This window comes from Leuresthes tenuis, unplaced genomic scaffold, assembly GCF_036924035.1.
Source record: "Leuresthes tenuis unplaced genomic scaffold, fLeuTen1.0.hap1 SCAF_14, whole genome shotgun sequence".
Taxonomy (NCBI): domain Eukaryota; kingdom Metazoa; phylum Chordata; class Actinopteri; order Atheriniformes; family Atherinopsidae; genus Leuresthes; species Leuresthes tenuis.
In genome coordinates, this window is record NW_027325368.1 from 16179249 (window position 1) to 16200554 (window position 21306).

The 21306-nt window shown below is 41.8% G+C and overlaps 1 protein-coding gene across 1 annotated transcript; it reads right to left on the reverse strand.

The window, feature by feature from the left end:
• Positions 1-1743: 1743 nt before the first annotated feature.
• Positions 1744-19826, reverse strand: pax3a (paired box 3a). Its single transcript, XM_072364337.1, has 9 exons — positions 19492-19826; positions 18767-19002; positions 18194-18323; positions 17744-17887; positions 8833-9032; positions 8058-8223; positions 7689-7909; positions 4071-4334; positions 1744-3039 (listed from the first exon to the last, which is right to left on the reverse strand). The coding sequence occupies exons 1-9, from the start codon at positions 19574-19576 to the stop codon at positions 3022-3024; spliced, it is 1464 nt and encodes a 487-aa protein (XP_072220438.1). The 5' UTR covers positions 19577-19826; the 3' UTR covers positions 1744-3021.
• Between the last annotated feature and the right edge of the window lie 1480 nt (positions 19827-21306).

A 21306-nucleotide genomic window follows, 5' to 3' on the forward strand; every position in this document is an offset into this window, starting at 1 on the left:
AGAGAGGAAAAGGAAAAAAAGCAAGCGTATAGGATGATAAAAATGCACCGGTGATATGTGTAACCTTCAGAGGACTCTACCCACTGGGTGAACAGTGTTTTTCTCTCCGTTTGGTAGTGAGAGCCAAAAGCCGCCTGAGCTCTGCGTAGCCATGTCAGTGACTGATGTCCTGGTGTGTCTGAGGGCTGCTGTGCTTATATAATTTACGGCAGCTCTGCTTTAGTCATTAAGGGGTGTGAAGGAGCCACCAGGGAGAAGGAATTTGTCCGAAAGGAGTGTTTATGAAAGAGGATATATTTATGATTTAGTACCCCAGGAGTGTGTGTGAGGTACATGGCAAGAAAGCCACAGTACTTCAGCCACAAGTTCATCCCAGACATCCTGCACCGCTCTCAGAAAATTTGATCAGAGATCCAAAAAAAAAAATAGATTGTGTTATCCACTTTGAATTCCCTTCATAGCTGTTATGTATGTTTACTGTGTTGGCCTCAACAAAATAGGTCGTGTTTAGTATGATAATATATAACAGACATGATAGCATTTTCTTAAATTTTTTCACTTTACTTTTTCTAAAAATATCTATTACTTGTGTTTGAAGGTATTATTGGATATTATTGGAAGGTATTAAGGTATTATTACCCATCCAAGGTTTAAATTGTACTCTTAAGGTGAGGCATTATGGAAAAAGGAAGGAAAGAAAATTTCACCGATGAATAATTCCACGAAAGTTACCCACTTGATTCCTTATATTAGGACAGCTTCTTTTTTTTTTAGAACTGTTAAATCTTAATAGAAAAATATGGTCATATCTATCAAAATGTGCATTTTCAGGGCAGAATTCTGAACAGTGCATAAAGCTAGGTTCAAAATTATTTTTAAATTTTGCTGACATATTAGCGTTTTTGTGTGTGCGCATTATTTTGTAATCAATACTTTTGTTTTTGTTTTTGGATTTTGGATCTCCGAAAAAGAGATCCATTTTGCAATGTGAGTGGTCTGTGAGTGGTGTGTTGATATCACTCGCAGACTGATATAGCCACAGTTTATTCACGAAGGCACGAGTGAAACTGGAATTCGCGGTCTGTACGAGTGCCACTGATGTGGAAACATTCTGGTTCCGAGTTTGAAAAATTCACATTTCTATTGTAAAAATTTCATTCATATTTATTTAGGAAAACACTAATCCCGGGAAAAGTTTAGAAGAAATACAAATCACTGTGAACATGTATCGTTACACACATGGAGCATGTGCTCACATCAGAACTCAATACCCTGTACACTTACAAACACACACTTGTTGATTCATGCTAAGAGGCATGTCGGGAGCTGTTTCAAAACACAAAAACACTAAATTCACATCATTAATCATCTGATCAATTATTTCCTGAAACTCCACATCTCATAATACTTTTTCAGAATACTGAATTATTCGTGTAATTTCACTCATATAAAAAAATATGACAGTCTTGGACATTTAGATTTTCAAATAACACTTAAAATTGTCTTCTAAACATAGTGTTCCCCTTCACCAAAGGTATTATAGAAGATTTTTTTATATCTACGTGTTTCTCAAAAGGTGCATTTCCAGCACCAGATAAAATGCTGAATTTACGATGCAATCGCTCAAAGCACCAAACATTGATGAAGACAGAAATTGTACAACAATGCAGAAAAGGTTTGGGATGATTCCCTTCTATGGGTAAATTCTTGCAAGCAAGGTTGTTTTTATTCAAAGCCTGAATTACTGTCCACCGAACAGAAAAGCATGTGTAAAAGGGGCTGAAATAAACCTGAACAAATTAAATTTACGTAATATGTGACATGTAGGTTTTTATTGTATCCCACAAATGACACCAAGTCAAAATCGCATTTTTCTGCTTTTTCCCATAGTTTATTATAAATAGTAATAGTGCTATATTATACACAAAACTTACAACAAAATCATTTCACACCATTGTAAATGGATAATTATACAAAAGATGAAACGTGAATATTGAACATTGTGTAAGACTTACTTGAGCACAGAGGAGAGCTTATACAAGACATACAGAAAATACACTTGAACAACACTAAATAAATAGGAAATGGAACTAATGCTTGCAAGTTCCTGGTGACAACTAATTTAACATGCAAAGTAACAACAAGAGCAAAATTAACAGTCAAACTGAATCATGTATTTACTTGCAGAGAATTTTTTTTGGCTTAATGACATCATGACTACGTTCACTATTATTCATCGTGTGATGATTTCCCCTGATTGGTCGATGCATACAACCCAAAATTAATAATGTTTAAAGTAGAGGGCAGGTTTTTGAGCATATAATGAGACATTTGATCCGTGTTCATTTACAGCACATGAGGTATGAATGTATTGCACTTTCTTTGGGTTGCAGCGGATTCACTGACTTCACCTGCCCGTTCATGCCATGCCGGGCTAGTTCATGCCTTCCTGCTGGTTTTCCTGATGTATTCACATTGTTGTCTACGTCTTTTAATGCGTCACATCAGTGCAGAGTTAATATCACTAGAGCGTTGCAGATGAACGTGTCCCGTCACCAACCCCTCTAAACATCAACCGCAACAAAGCACCTCGTCCTTATCAAGCTGGAAGCTCCCGAAGCTGATAGGCTCCACCTCAACATGTGTCTCTTCCACTTATTTTAAAAATCAAATACAAGGTCTTGAACATACTGCCTGTACCTGCTCCCCCACCCCCTGCTTTTCCTGAAGCACTGAGAAAAAACTCTGCTCAGTCCTTGGAGCATGGCGTGATGCACAAGCAAAGTGAGTTTCAGGTAACTGAGGAGGCTGCGCCTTTGGTCCTTAATCATTCCACTCAACCCCCTTCACTGCCGTCAATACGCCACTATCAAAAGTGGTTTCCCTTCTTGCTGAAGTAGATAACCATAACCCTTTCACCTCCCCCTTGTCCTCAGGGCTAGGGAAGTTGGCAGAGGCAGTGGGTGGTGGTGCTCTCCAGGGGTGAATGTCAGAGTAGCCATTCAAGCCATGTTGAGGGCTTCATATAATGAAAGGCACCTGAGGAGCAGAGGGGAAGACAAAAAGAGTGTTGAAGCTTTTTTTGCGCATTTCAATCACTTGTCGACAGTAAATTGTCATCTAATCAAATTGTATTAGGTGAAGAGGTCAGAGAAGTGTTTGCAAAAAGTGGTTGAGACCAGAGTAAACACTTAAAATAACAGGATTTGGAAATATTGCCACAGATTCTCAGATCTAAGTGTGGTTGGTAGAACTACTCTTACAATGAGCCTTTGCCTGGATCTCCGTCACTGCTTCACTGATCAATAACAACTCTAAATCTGACCTCCAGTGGGACACATGGTTCTAATCCTGGCCTGCCAAGGGCCATAATCACCCCTTGTTAAAGAGCCCCTTACCCTGCTTTTATACACACATACCTGCGCTCACATGCATACGTATACGCATACACATTTCACCAAACCCCCAAAAGCTATATGTGGGTCTCTTCCAGGTCTGGCTAAATTAATGACATCAAGATGTTGCCACTGATGGGCCGGTCAACATGTGGTAGTGTACCTCAGATCAGACCTCAACAGCAGACCGTTCCAACCCACACACTCCCTTCCCTCCTGTCAAACACACTTTGGGAAGTGGCTCCTTTCATTTGGGCGGCTATCCTTGTTACACAGGGGTCATTACATGGCTAGGTGAGCTATACTGTGGACTTGATGGGCAAGCTCATCATGCAGGGTCATGAAAGGACAGTGCATGAAAATGTGTAGGTTGGGATAAGCATCGGGCCACATGGACAGTCAGATGATGGTAATGTAAACTGAGGTAACCTGGCCATAGTGCTCCCAACACAAATGTAATTTTAGCGCAGCACAGGGTGATTTGAGAAGCTCACTCATCAGATTGGTTTGTGCAATTAACATGGGCTGTGGGTTGGAAAATCTAAACTAAATCATGCAGCTAGAACAGGGGTCATGGAATGATATAACCTCCCTTTAAACAATCAGCTTGGAAGTCAGTATGAATCTGTGTGAAAACACATTTAAAGCATACGCTTAAGAATACAGTGTATGTACCTTGCTCTGACTGTACTGTCCATACTGGTAGGAAGGGTGGTGGTCTACAGCATAGGCTGGGGAAGTGTAGGAAGGTGGGCAGTAAGACTGGGTGCTAGGCAGGGTTGGCATGCTTGTCAGGCTTGGAAGAGCCTCCAGGCGTTGGGAACCATGACAGCTTGCAGCCATGGCTCCATTGGGCTCAAGGCCTCCAGTCAGTGAGGATAGAGCAAAGTCACTCTGGGACTGATGTGGCACTCCACTTGGGTTCAACAGGCCCATCACCTGATGCAAGAAACACAAGAGAACCGGGTGGTTAAAATAGACTACAATTTAATTGAAAATATCTTTTGATAGCACCAAGACATTTAAAATGCATTATACGAGTTTTTAAAAAATACTAGCCAAACTGACACTTTCATTTTCATTCCGTAAATATGATACTGCAATTGTCAGCCATCTTTTCCTCTCTACTTAGGTGGGCTTAAGTGTAGGACCTCTCTTGTTGACATTTAGATATATATTATTACTGATTGTCCTCACACATCTGGTTGTCTTTACTGTGCTTGACTGACTGAGGAGCCGACAGTGCCTAAAAAGTTGCATCTTTCATCCCACAAGTGGTTTATGCAGGAGTTAGCATGTCATATGTGCAAAAGTATATTAAAAAATATATCCATTCCCCCATGCATGCTTGTCATAAAAAGTTATGATCTTGTAGCTTTTTGTTACCAACAGTACAGATTCAAAAATATCAGTGTTATGATGAGAACGAAAATACACAAGAATGTGAAATGTTAAAGCACCTTTCAATACATCAGTGAGTTATAAGTTTCACTTTCTTTTATTGTCTCAGTCATGCTTCAAAAATCACCGCGTCCTCGTGAAGCTAGGGTACAGAGGGCAAAGGGTACGTGGGAACAAGGAGCAGGGTGTGTTTGAGTATGCGTGTTGGAGCTGCTTCATCTACGTGTGGAACTGTGCTTCTAACACTAGGTGTGTGTGCGTGCACGCCCACGTGTAGTAAGCATTTTTTGTTCTGATGTCAGGGCTTCAGGGGTATCAGTGATACATAGTGAACAGCTGCACAAGGGTTTGCGTGAGAAGCAAAGTCGTGAAAATGTCTAAAAAATGGAGTGAAAGGGAGAACAAGAGTTACAGTCCATGTAGAAGCAAATTGAGCTAAAGAGGAGAGCAAAACCAAAAGGCCTCTAACTGAAGAGAAGTTGATGAATAACCATTACAAAGTGATGTAAAAAAAACAAGGGCTTTCCCAACTGACAGCCAGGTGGCACGCACATTCACGCATACGAAGCCAGCCTCAGATGTCATTCATTTATGTAATTTGGAGCTGTTCTTAGCAATTTGGCCTCACATCTGACCAAATCAGCAATGTTGCAATTGGCAAGCCATTTTATATCCCTCTGGTGATGATTTGTAGAATTTATACTGTAGACCATAAAAGGCTCTTGCATACAGTGGTTAGCATGATGTAGATATTTTTTCAAATTACTATGATTTATCCAAAACTCCTATTTATGCAAGTGCACATATCACAATGAATCTGTAAAAATTTGGATGTTACTGTAATCATTTAATGACTTAATCAGTGTCATTATTGATAAACAGCAGTTTTTCTAGAGACTATAAACAAAGATTTGAAACACACCGTGAAGCATTTGCGTTTGCATGCCCTTGTCCTAACATTTGTTTTATACATGCATGCTTGTGTTGAGTTTGTGTGTATGCACTTTCCCCCTGCCACTGAAACTCCAGCAGTTCCCGATGCTGCGTCTGTTTTGAGGTTGTTCCGGGGATTATGTCTCAGGGGGGTGCAAATCCTGACCACTTGCTTCCTTGGTGAGAAAGGATTCCTTTGGTATGCACCAGATCAGCACTGAGACGCCAGAGACCAGGAAAGCCATTGGCCTGGCTGCTGCTCTCAATGCAGAGCTCAGTGCTCAGACGAGAATATCACTGATCTAAAGTAAACTCTATCTATATCGAAAATCTATCTTCATCTTATATGACCATATCTGGAGTGAGAGGAATCCTCTGATAATTACAGAAAAGTAGGAAGGGTAAAGTAGCTTCTTTGGACAAATTTGGAGTTCAGATAACCAAAGGGGGATTAGTCTATAAGGGATTTAGTACAAAACTAACCAAGCTATCTGACAAAACTAAAGTGGTTAAGTTTTCCAAGTGTAAAGAGGTCCTCGTGTACTATCAATGTCATAGAATTTAATCACTTCTCATTTCCTCTTACTTATTAAGTTAAAATCAGCAAATTAATTCTATCATCATTTGAAATAGAGGAAACTGAAATGCAATATACATTCAAACAGCTGCAATGAATATGTGTATTAAAACAAATTAGCCAACAAAGTGATTCATTTGCATAAATTACACACTTTGTTAGGAGGGGCTAGATTACTCCATTCCAATCAATTAAGACACTGGAACATTCAGTGATTGCAATCCCAGACTAAGAAAACATTCAAGGCACGCCGTCTGATCTGCAAGATGAGATGTCCATTCTGTACAGAGCTGCCCACTAAGGTTAATGTAGAAACCATCCATGAGGCCACACCACCTTTGGCCTCTTTATTGGAGTTTAAGTCCTTTGATGACCCTGTGTGTGTGTGTGTAAACTCACACCATCTCCAGTTAAAGGAGGCCACTACTAGCATGTTTGCTGTCCAGGGATGTTTAAACAGACTAATTATCTGAACCACAGACTATAAATAAGCAGAGTTGTCAGATTACAACTATTATAATCACAGTTTGCCAAATGTAAATTTCATTGTTTTCTTGCTCTGTCAAGAAAAAAACTGGTAATCTGTTAACAGCATGTGTGACTAATTATTGAGGAGAAAAAAATATATAATAGCACTCATGCATCAAAGAAGTAAATTATAGTGTTTGCCTCAATGGTGCCACCAACTACTTTCTGTTTTGACTGTGCACACTGGCAGCCACCACAAAGCTCTATTTATTTCTCAATATATACATCCTCGGGCATTTAGAAGGCAACAAACCTGCCTGAGGCAGTTTTTTATCTCTACATGACAGGAGTCTGAGATTCTCTCTCATGGGAATTACTACCCAGCATGCATTGCACGAGGGCCGACCACCCTTTGTGGCGGTTAAAAGCTCGTTTTACGCCTGTTAGTCCATCTTCTGGGCTAGTAAGGAGCCACTGATGGACACTGATGACTGTGTAATCGACCATAATTGTCTTTTCAGTTTTGATTTGTGTCATCATCTGACATCCATACATCCTTCCTTGTGTCTTGTCCTCTACCTCTCCAAAGACTGACGGTTGCCACATTTTAAATTCATCAAAACATCCATCACAATAAACAAAAATGAAAAGCTACCGAGTTCTTTAGCCTAACAAGATTTCATTATTGTCATCACAATGACATCTCCTAGGTCATACAGTTAAGTGTGTGTGTGTGTGTGTTTGCCTGTATCATTATCCAACCATATGGTGCATTTCACAAACTCTATCAGAAACTGATGGCCTTCTCTTTCCTGATATGACGCATGTAGAACGGTGTGTAAGCGCATTTATACACATATACATAATTGTGTGTGTTCATATGTGTTTTTATGTGTGCTCAATATTTGATGCACCTGCGGCGAGAGACTGTTGCTGATGGTGGGGTTCACGGTGTTGGTGTGTCCTGTTGGAGCCACAAAGCTGTCCGAGTATCCTGAGAAGGTGTGTCGTCCAGAGGACAAGCAGTATGCAGAACTTCCGTCCTGGGACGCTGCTGATGAGCTCAACCCACTCTGGTGCACAGAGGTGGGTGGCAGAGGCTGCGGTCGGTGGACCGTACTGGGCTGCTCAGATGCTGATGGGAATAAAACATTCGACTTAAAATTCAAATTTTGCTCAATTAAAACAAAGACAATTTTTCGCCGTGAGATTTACTCTTGCTCAGTTTCAACATGTACGTTTTTGAAGTAGTTGTTCAGTTGGATAAGTTCTGCTGTACCCACCTTGAGCTATAGAAGTGGGAGGGTATGGGCTGTCAGACAGCTGGTAAGACTGCAGGCCTGGCATTGCTGATGGAGGGAAACCATTGGGTATGAGATGGTTAAAAGCCATCAGCTGATTGGCTCCTGCTTGCTTCCTCCACCGAGCTCTTCTGTTGCTGAACCACACCTTATAAAAGACCGTAAACAAAGTGTTAAAAGTGTATAATTTATCTGCAAAAGCAATAGCACAGCTTCACTCATAAGGTTACTAAATGCTCTTTTTTATTTTTGTGTGTGCTTTGTACCAGGTCAGTGGATTTTTGTGTGTGTGTGTCAGGCCTCTCTGTCCCATTACAGGGAGCTAAACTGATAGAGATCATAACATCTGCAGAGTGCAGTGAAACCACATCTTTGTGTGCTACTGCAAGTCACATGGTTCAGATAACACCAGAGGGTTGTTATGGCTGTTAGAGCCATATCAGGCGGCCATCTAAATCAAGTATTTATTTCAGATCTTTTCATAGCCCCTTTTTGCAAAACTTTGACAAAAATAGAAAGCTGTCTTCATACAAAGTGGCTGAGTGAGTCATTATTTGTCTATATGTGTAGCAAAGGAGCAGGCATGGGGATGTTTGGGGGAAGCACATGTCTAATGTCTATAAAGAATGTGTGGCATCGTCCCATGAAAATTTAACGCCCACATGACACTTGTCCATGACAGAGTGACACACTGTCGTGCTGTCAAGATTCAATCTCCAGGACTTTGAGGCTGACGAGAATATGCGGGTATTCTAACCTGAACTCGAGCCTCTGTCAGTTTGGCCCGCTGAGCCAGCTCCTCTCGCGTATAGATGTCTGGGTAGTGTGTGCGTTCAAAGGCCCTCTCCAGCTCCTCGAGTTGCTCTGCTGTGAAGGTCGTCCGACTGCGACGCTGCTTCCTCTTCAAAGGCAGACCTGGCTCAGAGTCCACATCAGAGCCTTCGTCGGAGTGACTGGCTGAAATTGCAAAACCAACACACAATGTTACGTAAGCATTTGGAAAAATAAGGCAAACACATAATGAAACTTTGCAGTGAATGCTAAGCTGGGATACAATAGCCAGAGCTGAGACAATAGATTATGCTGAGTACAACACATGGTGCAGAGCCACTTTAGATTGTGTCCTCCTGCTCCCTTAAACTTCTCAGAGGTTCCTGGGGGGATCAAAAGCCAGAGGCTGCTTGAACATGGATTAAAGAGGACTAGATCCCTCTGGGGCATCTATAGCCTGGGACACTCTGTCTCTTTCAGTCTTAGCCATGCTGTGTGCTATGCCGATAGCATCCCATAGTGCAGGGAAGGCAGCCCCTTGCAGGTGCTTCTTAATCTGTTTGTTCAGTTGAGGGCAGGAGAGAGCGACTGGGTAACTGGGAGACAGCTATAGGGATCTAATTCAGCAGAAGAGGTGAATCAATGGAGGCCCAAACTAGAGACAGAGGACTATTTCTGCATTCAGGGGGAGGTTACCCATCTATTAAATAATGATTAGGCTCCACAAACTAGCGTGACAGCTTTCCATTGTCCACCATTACGTGTGCAATCCCCCATCTCTTTCTCAGTCATGTGCGCACTCACAAACATGCATCTGCTGCGTCTGGGCTATGAGCTTTCACTTGGTGAATGTAATCGATGACAATGTGTCAAACGCAGATGGACACAAAATATAGAGTCGGAATCCTCTCCCAAATCCATCCCAAAGAGACCTCTCACACCTCATGAGGAGGGTTCACTGCACATTTTTTCCACAGCCAGACTGTGAAGCAAGCACCAACACTGACTAAGAAGAAAAAAGGGGCTCAAAAGCAGAGAGACAGGTGTTGGCAAAGGAAAAAAAAAAGACTTCAGTGGAGGACTGAAGCTCCTCTGTTCACCCCAGACCACTCGTTCTCCCTCTGCCCTCCAGATTTAAAGCTTTAATTAAAAAGTGCCAAGTCAGACATGGAGGGGGGCAAAGGGATCTCCCCTTGCCTCTGGAGCCAAGCAGGAAATGTTTGTACCGGTTGCCAGTGTGTGTCTGACCAGGCATTACACACGGATTTGGCCTCTGGGAATGCTGCTGCGCAAAGAACCGCCGGCAAAACAAGATTCTGATGCAGGGAAGAGCTCTTTATTACATTTGAACCAGGGGCACCACGCTGGCATATAGGCTCACAGTGGATTGGCCGGACACTTCAATACTCCTGGAACGTGCAGTATGAGTTTGGGATGTGGTTTGTTTTCATAAGGATGTGAGCCCAACTGGAGCAAATTCTTTAAGACAACAGGTGCAAAGTAAAAGCCATGGAGCCACATGCACAGCATGAAATACAACAACAGTGTTTGGATTATTGAGTTCATTTCATTGTTTCACTAATAACCCATGGAGGTAAGACTAGAAGAAACAGCAAGCAAAGTAACATGTAATGTTATAAGCATTTTAATGATAGAGAAAGAGAAAAAAGACAGAAAAAGGGGGATGAATGGCAGCAAAGATTCCTAAGGGAGGAAAGGAGAGGTCATAAAACTTCTCAGAGGAGAGAGCTCTCCTTTTGCACTGTAACTCATGTTAACTACGGGGTTGGGGGTGGATTTCTCCTCTTCTGGCCCTTTATTTTTGTCTTTCCCTCTTTTTCCCTCCCTGTTTTTATTATTAGTAACAACAGAGAGACCACTCCGTCACAGAGTATCCCTTAATGACAAATGACAATGTCGCTTTTGTCATCCTCTGGCTCCCTCTTCGTCTTCTTCCTTTTTCTGTCTTCTTCTCACCCTCTCCCTCTCTCTTTTTTTCTTTTTTTTTTTTTGGAAGTGATGTGGCCAAGCCTTTGTATCATAGCAGGGAAAAGCCTGTGGCAGGGCTCTATTGGACCGATTACCACGCTCCATCTGTAAGAGCCATCAGGGACGCCCGGGTCCGCATTCAGGGGCCTGTCACCTGCCCAGCAGGGGAGTTGGGAGGGACGGGGGGGTAGTAAGGGGTAAGATGGGGGCTGTAGAGCCAGGGGCTGAGTGGGGGAATGAGGAGTGGGAGGGTGTGGGGCACAAAGGGGTCCAGAGAAGGGCCACTGGGGGCTGTGGAGGGGCACAGCAGGGGAGCACCCCTTCATTCCCTCCTTCCATGGCCTGAGGGGCACAAAGCTGGGGGATGGGTAGTCGAAGAGTTGACATGGAGAGGGTTTGGGAAGCTGAAGGTACCTGAAGAAGATGCTGGGGAAGGGGGGTGCCAAGCTAAGGCAAATGGGAGCGCTTGTCATTTTCAAAAATGGGACCTGTCTCTTACGTCTCATCTATTCACTTCACTCGTCTCTTTCTTTTAGCTCACCCATCACCGTATCCACAGTTTTTACACTTTTAAACACCGTTTTTATGGTACCCTAGAACGATTATTAAGGCACACTGATGCAATAGCAGGCTTGTTCCCACACATTCTCCTCAACAAATAACAGAAGAGGATACTGGGCACAAAAAGAGAGGCCTCGACCTCCTACTTAAACACGCAAATCAAATTTTACGCTGCAGCTAAAGCACTAGGGAGCTGAAAATACTCTATCACCACTCACAGTTTGGTTGTGGCTCTGACAAGAATCTTAATAGAAGGGAAGATTATTATCCCCCAAGTGGAAATTGAGCCTGCTGAAGAATTGTCCACGAAACAGTTGTTTCAAAACAAAATAAGATGTATGGCAACTAGTAAAGAGCTTGCTGAGACAACAAAATAGATGGGAAAAAAATATTTAGCACAATTTAGAGTCATCAACAAGTGAATTCAACAGGTTTCTTTCCCCGTCAATAAAAGCAAACAAGTACATTTAAAGATGTGCATGCAGTCACATAATGCACCCACTCTAACATCAGTGCTACAGGCCCATCACTCAATGTAAACAGAACCATTTATTGATCAAGAGTTGAGACTGACAGGCAGGGAAGATAAACTCCAGAGGGTCACAGATGTGAACCTGGGGAACGTCCAGTTCCATTAGCTTCACCTGCATCAGTGCCTCCAACAGGCCAAAAAAAACAGTAGAGGATTCCAACTGTGAGGATAAAGACTGCTCTTGTTTATTGCATGACTACTGCGGCCAAGACTCGTCTTGGCAAGCAGTCACCATGCTCCCACCCCTTCGGGAGATGTTAATATGAAGAGACATGCACAGGCACACATAACCATGTCCGTACTCACATGTGCATATAAATTCACACACAGTTTAAAATGACAAATAGATGGAGATTAAATGGAAAGTGTGACAGAGGCTGTGCAAGAGAATCAAAATGAAATGAAGGGAAAGAGATGAAGAGAAAAGAGAAAGTGAAGCATATGGAGCAGTTTATAGCCTTGTCTTGGTAGGGGCAGGCTCGCCTGTCCTCCAAGGGCTGTTAATAGTGAAGGTAATTGAGCTGGTGACATGTGTTCCCAACTCAAAACAAAGGGCAGAAGAGACAAATGAACTAGCTATTTGCCCAAGGAAGTAGATCTGGTCCTTTCAGGCCACAGAGCGAGTGGGCCACTGAATAAAATAAAGGCATGCCACATAGAGCCGGAGTGAGCAGATGCACTGGAGGAAAAGAATGGTTAACTGACAGCTTATGGACTCAGCTGGGGTTAACAGTTAAGGGAAAAATAGGAGTGAGTGGGCTGCTCACTTGACTTGCTAAAGAGCCCCCAGGAACCCGCAGCTGCCTGGGAAAGGAGGAGGGGATGTGATGGAAAGAAAAAGAGAGGGAGTTGATAGTGTGATGGACAGAAAAAAAAATGGAGTGAATGATCGCAGGAGGTTGGCACTTAACGGACAAAGAAATAGCTGGCGATATGAAGTTGAAAGATGTATCTCTGTCTAACACCGGTGCAATGACAAGAAGCCACAAATGGCCCTGCATGGCTATTATATGTGCCCAGTGTGCGGTGGTTATTATTTAGTTCCACTGTGGTGCAGTTAGGTGACAGTTTCACGGTGGCATTTCCACCCTCGGGGCAGGGACAAAGCAGCTTCACAGAACCCACGCAGGGCTGCAGCAACAGGCCAGTCTGCCGCACGTTCCAGTCAAACGGAGACTAACTAGCAAAGATCTGCTTCAGCCTTACCTCATTTAGGCCAGACAGACAAGCAAACAAGCACTTCATTCAGAAAAAGGGAAAAAATGAGAAATGAGGGTCATCTGAGCAACACTGACTCCATGGTGTCACATCGCGATATTAGATTGTCAGTTGACATCTTTTCCCAAACATTATTGTAACCTCCTTTTCCTGGGGCCTGATAGTTTTAACAGTCAAGTGACCCAAGGCTGGCCCCTGACCTTTTCACAGCGACTGCACAGCACTGCAGTGAAAACAGCCTCACCACGGACCCCGCAACAAAACTGCACAGACTGAGACCACTATCAGATTCCATGCTTTCTTTTCTGACCCTGCAAACACTGATCACTGGTCCATTTTCTTTTTTTTTTTATTGTTTTATAAACTTTTTCTTTTTCCATTTCATTTTTTGCAAATGGAGAAATTCAGAGACGCAATCTGATTTAAAAGTCACGAACGCAATTTCTCAGAATTTCATAGTTCATTTTTTTTTTTTGCTTTGTTAAAAGAGGAAAAGAGACATTAATCAAAATGGCAACAGTTGTGCTGGCATGTCCATAATGTGCAATGTACTGGATGAAACAGCTCCACAAAAACTGAGGCTAAACAAAGTTAAGTGATTGACAACACTGTCTGGCTTTACTCAATTAACTATCCCATTGTGCTCCTCTTTGCAAAGTCCCCTCGCCCCCGACCCTTTTCTCTTCTCACTCCTTTATCCTCCCCATCACAGAGTTTTGCTTGGCTAATACTTCCAAGGAAATAGAGAGCTCTTTTTCTGCCGGGGCTCCTCTCCTTGACCTTCTATAGCTCATTGCTTCTCTTTCAGTCACTTCACAGTGTCTCTGGGGTTAGTGGGGAGAATGCGGAGAGTACATCAGCACCGAGGGGCCGGCTCAGGGCAGGACCCCAGCCTATTACTTCAAAGTTGGCCCGCATTCATTAATTGTCCTTTGAATTAATATTGGGGGATCACAATGTGGGTGCCAACAGAGAAAGAAGCTTTAATGAAGCATAGAGTCTGCATTCAGTTGCAGATCAACCAGTGTGGATGTTTTCTTTCTTTCTGGCGAGAGAGAGCCCAGAGAATCGTACCGAAATAACAGGAGAAAGTATTGAGTGTAAATAATCTATCTTTCAATCTATCTGTCTATATTTCTATTTATCTATCTATATGTCTATCTATCTATCTATATGTCTATCTATTTATCTATCTATCTATCTATCAATCAATCTATCTATCCATCTATATACATTTGTCTTTTTTCTTGCAGCCCTGAAGGATAAATGAGCATAATAAGCTCTACTAACACAGGAAAATGCAGAGTCAAGCCTTCATATATATTTCACCACTATCCAGCCCTCAGAGGAAAATGTGGCTATAGCAGACATTCCTCTGGTTGCAATGGGGCCTTCAGTCTCCTGTAGAGCCCGAGTCACAAAATCTTGAAAAAAGAAAAGAAAAAATCTCCTTGTATCTCTCTGTTTACAGTTACGGGTTATTTGCCATGCTTCCCAGATGTCTTTACCTCCTGCCTGTGAGAGCAATATATATGTGTATATTCTTGTCTCATGAGAGTATACGTTATAAAATGTGAAGATTGGTTTAAGGTGGCATGGATGTAGACGTTTGTTATTGTCATAATTCTACTTTGCCTGCTTTTGAAGTGAGTATATCGAGTACACACATACATTTGACTGCTTTAAAACATGGCACATCGTCAAATTCAAATATGATCTTTTCTGCTCTGCTCCCTCTCCCAAATTTTCCCTAATTCTTAATCCATGCCAAAATCCCAGGGAGTCAGTAACCCAGTTTATTTACACAAACAAAGTCCTACTCAGCTCCTTTGACAAAAGCAGCTAAATCTTTCATGTTTTGTCAGCACTTGATTCCTCCTGTCCCTCTGGCTATTTGCCTGCCTCTGGACAATAGAGGCAGGAGAATGGCAGCAGATTGTTGGAATGCACCTCAATGAAACCAATTATTACATGTTGACTGCGTTCACCATGGCAGATTTGAAAGAACTGGGCTCATTCATTTAAGCACCGCAGGACTCCCTTTAAAGAAAAGTTATCCCTTTGACTGTTTGTATTTCTGGGCTTTCTTTTTTCTTCTTCTTCTTTCTGCATTTCACCCCCCCACCCCACCCCCTGCCATAAATAGATCCTGCAAGAGTGGCTACCCCTCTTTCAATACTTTGGTTACTTTAATTAGTTAAATGAGGCTAAAGGCTAAAGTGCCAGTGGTAATAAATAGAGGATATTATCAATTAAATCAGTCCCTCTAATAGAAAGAACTTATTCTTGAAAGTACAGGATACCTAAATGTTCTGATTTAAATGATATACCAAAGTCATTAATTATTGGAATGTAGTCGTAATTAAAAAAAAACAATGCAATTGATTGTAAATGTTTTTTTTCAAACTGCTGTCAAGCCACGCAGGCTTAAACTCTGCAGAATTAAATAGATTCTGCCTCCGTAATTCAACCGTTAATGATAATCGAAACAACTTCAAATCGTACACAAGCCGTCGAATATCCACTTCTCATAATGTTCCACGCACATGCTAATGCCAGACAAACTGCTGTGCAGTATACTTTATCCCACAAAACCTTAGTACTCTTTTTTCCCAGACAAATAAATCTAAATGAGTCAGCTTTGATCTAAGCACTTAAGAAAAGCCAACAATAGTAGTAGAGGAGAAAGGGGCAGAGAGCAACAGGCCTCTCCCCACCACAACAATAGCCTCTGCAAACACCTACTTAATCAATATTTGGCCAGAAGACACTCTCTGAGTCCTCAAACCACCCTTTTCACATTCTAATGAAGTGCTATAAAAGAGGAAAAACAACAACTACTTCCACATCCAAGAGTCACAAGAATGAAATAATGCTGGCTTGTGTATCAATGGGGGAAAGTGCTCTTAGCTGTTGGCATATAGGACCTAATGTTATTTTGGTTTCTTAAAAAGATTCAAAATAAAAAAAAAACATACATATCAGCTTCAAGTTATTAGATACTTTTTTGTCTCTTGATAGGCATTTTCTCATTTCAACCAAATTCCTTAAAATCTAAAGATGACCAATGAAGAAAGATAAAGTCCAAGACCTGACTGATCTCTCTTTTCCCAATCAGGACAACCTGCTCTGCACTTAAGCATATTTGCAAAGTTCGTCGCTTGATGTGGATGTGACCCTCCGTGGCATAGAGGGAGTGGGAAGTGTCCCGCACAGACACCACATTAAATGTGTGCGCCCAAGGCGAAAAGGGAAGGGGCGGACTTTGACTGAGATGAAAGTGGGGAGAAATAAAAGGTTTGGATTTAATCTAGTGAGGAGAAGAGTTTCCCTGCGCTCACTGGCTGAAGGCGTCATGCTCGCCGCGCAAAGACAAAAAGCCCTGATAAAAGGCCCCGAGTGCGAAAGTAACGGAAAGTGGCCTGGCTCAAATCTTACACATTTCGGACTGAAGTTGCGAGCCTCTTGCCCGCTGCCAAATGCGTTAACTTTCATTTAGTTTTTAATCGATAGAGTTTACATCTCTTATAACAGAGAGACTTGACCGAATTAAAACAAACACACAATAACCCGCGTTTATACGCGCAGACTAACACTGTTTCGATTCTGGCCATCAATAATTAACTACATGCAGCATTATGTCTCAAACTTTCCTTTTGCAGCGACTCTCTTCAGTCACCAACAGGTCGTAAATCAACAGGTGTTTGTCTAAAAGCTTAGCTTTTCACAAATACGAAATGTTAACAGTGAGACAGGAGTAAAAACTGGCATTTCTTTGCGCAATCTATAAACCAGATGCCATGGGCCCATTGGTGTCCCTGAATAATTCATCGCTCATTGCGGGTTCATAATGTCTTCTCCCGGTCTTTTGTCAACGCAGTTTTTCTCTCCCTTTCTTTCCCTATTTTGAAAAGCTCTGGCATCTTTTTTGTACACCACTGAGCCGCTCGCTAGAGTTTGGCTTTTGTGCTCGTCAAACTGAGGTGTTGAGTCTCAATGGACTCTCCATGCTTTGTCCCCTGAAGTTCATCCCAAAGTGTCCGATTAAGTGTAAAAAAAAAAGTTTCTCAGGCTTGAAAGTTAGACAAATGTTTGATTTTAAAAAGCTCTTTCCATGGGCCTGTTTGTTAACCCTCAGAGCTGACTCTCTAAGCGCATGCGTATTAACTTTCCTGGAAGCTTGTGATCATCTTCTGAAAATTTCAATTATCAAACAAATTCATGTTCATAGTTCTTCTAAATTATTATTATTATTATTATTATTATTATTGTTATTATTGTTATTATTATTATTATTATTATTATTATTATTATTATTATTATTATTATTATTATTATTATTATTATTATTATTATTATTATTATATTTATTGTTATTGTTGTTATTGTTATTTTGTTTAAATAAATTCCCACAGCCAGCAACATAGGAACTCATATCACTAAATAATGTTCATGAGCAACAGATCAAACTAAAGTCATGCTGCCGTGAACCAAGGAATTAAAAACCAGAGCTCCACATTCTTCTTAACTTAAGACGAAAAGACGAACAGCGTCGTGCAATAAATAAATTAATTAAACCAAATAAAGTGGAACTTACATCTGTCTCCCAAAATGCCATCGATGCTGTGTTTTGTCCGTGGTTCGTTTTCCTCCATCGCCCTCTTCACCACCTCATCCTCTTCCTCCTCATCCTCAGCGACTCCACCGAATTTAGAGCGCATAATGCGGCTGATGGTGCTCACTGAGAAAGAATGAAATTTCCAGGAAACTTAAAGTAGATGCATATCATCAAATGTAAAAAAAAAAGACAAAAAAAAAAAACAAGTGTGTGTGTGTGTGGGAGGGGGGGGGGGTAGCTTTAATAAGTTACAATGACGTCCAAAAATACTCAAGTTAAGAAAACAATTAAATAAAATAAGAGAAGAGAAGAGAAGAAATCAAATGGATTTTTAAATTATTTTTTGGGGTATTTGGTAAGATTTAGAATAATAATAATATATAGAGATATTTTTTTCGTGCAAGAGCAACTTTGCCAGTCTTCGCCTACCTGAGGGGACGTTGTTCCTGTCGCAGATCCCATCTTTCAGTAGTTTGTCCCTGATCTCCCAGCTGAACATGCCGGGGTTTTCCCTCTTGTACTCTTCGATTTTCTTGTCGACTTCTGGAGAAGCGCTTTGCTTTAGTGTGAAAAAGAAACAAATCCCATTAGACGATCTTAAAAAAAAATAAAGACGATATATTTGCTAAAATGTAAAAGTTTAGAAGCAATTGGAGCAAAATAAAAATACAATTTAAAAAAAATCGGAAAGCGTTGCTTGGCTTGAGGAAAGTAAAGTTCGACCCCAAAGGATTTCCTTTAAAATATCCCACAGAACTCTGACTTCAAATCGTTCAAACCGCACAGTGTTTCTGTTTTATTCATTTAATTTTACAGACAATAATTTCCATCGTCCATGTGGTTCAACAATATCTGAGCTTGACTAATTCCATATAACACCCCAAACCTGCTCAAGGAATTCGCTGTCAGATCATGAAACCCATTTGAAACCATATTACGCTGCTGGTGCTCCTCAGAAAAACACGGCTCCGATAAACGCTTCAACTTGACTGTAGGTCTCACCTTTGGCTTGCTGCCTCCGATGGCTCCCGGCCTGATGGAGCCTGTCTCCTGGTACCGACAGAGGATTTTGGACACGCAGCCGTGGGACACTCGCAGCTGGCGAGAGATGACACACGGTCGGATTCCGTGATGGGCCATCTCCACGATTTTATGGCGGATATGGTTGGGAAGAGGTCTGCCGTTTATAAAGACGCCACCGAGCTGGTTGACCCGACCCTGTCCTAACGGAGTGGAGACTAGACAGCAAGGCATGTTTCTTAGCGGACCGCTCACAACTTGCACTAAACTGTGTGCCCTGTCGTTGTATAAAACCCAGTTAAGATCAGAATCTGATTTCTAACATGAGCAGACAAGTCATTTAATGCAGTAAGTTATAGCTTGACCATCTTTGATTGTACTGCACCGCTGTTACAGCTTTCACTGAGATCATTTGTCGCAATGAAGTCAAAAACTTGTGCTACTGTCTGCATGCGGAAATCTGAATTTATCTCAAATATTAAACAGTTGAAATTATGTCAATTCAAATAAATAAGGAAAAAAAACACACGGTGAGTGAACTCTTCATCCTCACAAAACTGCACTTGAAATGTAGTTTAGCGCAACATTAGGTTCACAATAAATAAATAAAATTTTCTTTACAGAATTGTTAGCTTTGCAAAAGTTATTTTGAAGTTGTCAGTCTTTTTGTCAGAGATTGCGTGAAGCAGCTGGTAGTGATCTCTTACCTTCCAGTGAGTATCCTCCCCGTGGGTAGTTCTGGTGAGGATTTGGTCTCATCATTCTCGGCAAACCTCCTGCGAGCGCTGTCATTATTCCTGACTTTCTGTCAGGCAACGCTTTAAACGAATTTTGCTTCTGCTTCCGCGTTTAAATCCACAAAAAAATAACTTTGGTTTATTAGTTCGGCTCGCCCTCTCTTCTCAAAGAGTCGTGACAGAGACTCCCCTTTCCTCGAGTAACAGGTTGCCTCGACAGGAGAGTTCGACTTGAGTGGAGTTGTTGACTGCTATCCGGTGGTCGGTCTGAGCGGGGCGGGGGTGAGTTTAAATCAACGTACAGCTTTCTGACAGTCCTGGAGGATTTAGAAGATGCTCTGAGACGATGGATGGAAGTCAAACATTTTATCTACGGTTGCTGTCCCCTCTGACTCCGCGCTGCACGCGCTGATTGGTTAAACACCCGGACATTGGAAGGAAGGAGGAGCTGCGTGATTGGACAAAAGGTCCTCCGCTCTGTTCGGATTGACCTCACGAGGTCAACTTGTCATGTCACAAGCTTCTGTGCGTGAAACTTTTCACGAAGAGTTTATTCAAAGTTGGTTCTTCCCCACTCAGCTAGGTGCCGGGATGTGGCCACTATAAGTGCACCGAATTGATAACTACAGCGACTTGATAAAGTAAACCACGCACTCTTAAGAGGACAGCATTCGGGCTGAATTGATGATAAACTTGTGTGAAACTTACAGACCTTCACACACAAGCTCACCTGCAGTTTATTGCTACAGGCAAACTTTCCATAGCTCCAACGAAAATCACACAAGGACTCATTTTAATGTAAAAATCATAGACAATCTCTATCGGGGTCGTTAAATTGATATCTATTTCCAATTAATGATGTGTTTTTGTATCTGTGATTCTTGTTCTTAGAGGGCTAAGTTTGTAAGCCTTATTGTAAACCTCAACACGGATAAAAAAAAAAGAATATCCACTTGTATAATGATAGTAACAACTGGGCGCCAATGTTTTGCTCCGAAAATCGTGGAAGCGTACAAATTCGACACTAAAACTAAAACGGCGCAGCGTCGCATATTTATTCATCACACAAAGTTAGAGGCCTGTTGAGCGCAAAGCAGAGCTCTGTGGCTCCAGTAGACAATGGGGGCGAGGGCAGATATACACGGTGTTTATTGTGCGAGGGCTCGAAGCATGGAGAGGAGGATCTATTCTCTTCCACAAGATTCACCACAACCCACGCAAGTGACTGTGCACGGTCATCCGACACTTGCTGATTTAACAAGAAGTGCTGCGCGGACTCGTGGTTCGTGCAAATGTATAAAAGACGCACAGAACCACATGAGAGATCACTTGACTTTTCTGAAGCTTGTAGAGATGTGATAATTATAATAATTAGGCGTGTTTAATAGACCGATTCTTTTTTTTCCCCCATTTCCCCCCCAGGAGTAGATCTTTATAGCCGAGTGGCTAATTCATTTTACAGGCCGCGTCACTTTGCATTCCGTGAATGGCTGGTTGGTCATGACCTCTTCAAGACAAACAGAATGCAAAATTCTATCATTTGTCTGTGACTGCAGAATTGGTACTGTCTTAACACAACAGTCACCCAAAGGAGACTGCTGATGGAACAGATGAGAAGAACTTTTTCAGCAGAAATATGCCTAGAAACAAGCAGTGCCAGATGTTTTGGTGGTCTTACTGATGAAAGAAATCCTAACTTTTAAGTGGGCAAAAGAAAAATCAAATTTTGATTGGGCATACAGGTCTTAGAGGGAGATTTTCACTCTTGTTTTACTCTTTTCGTTG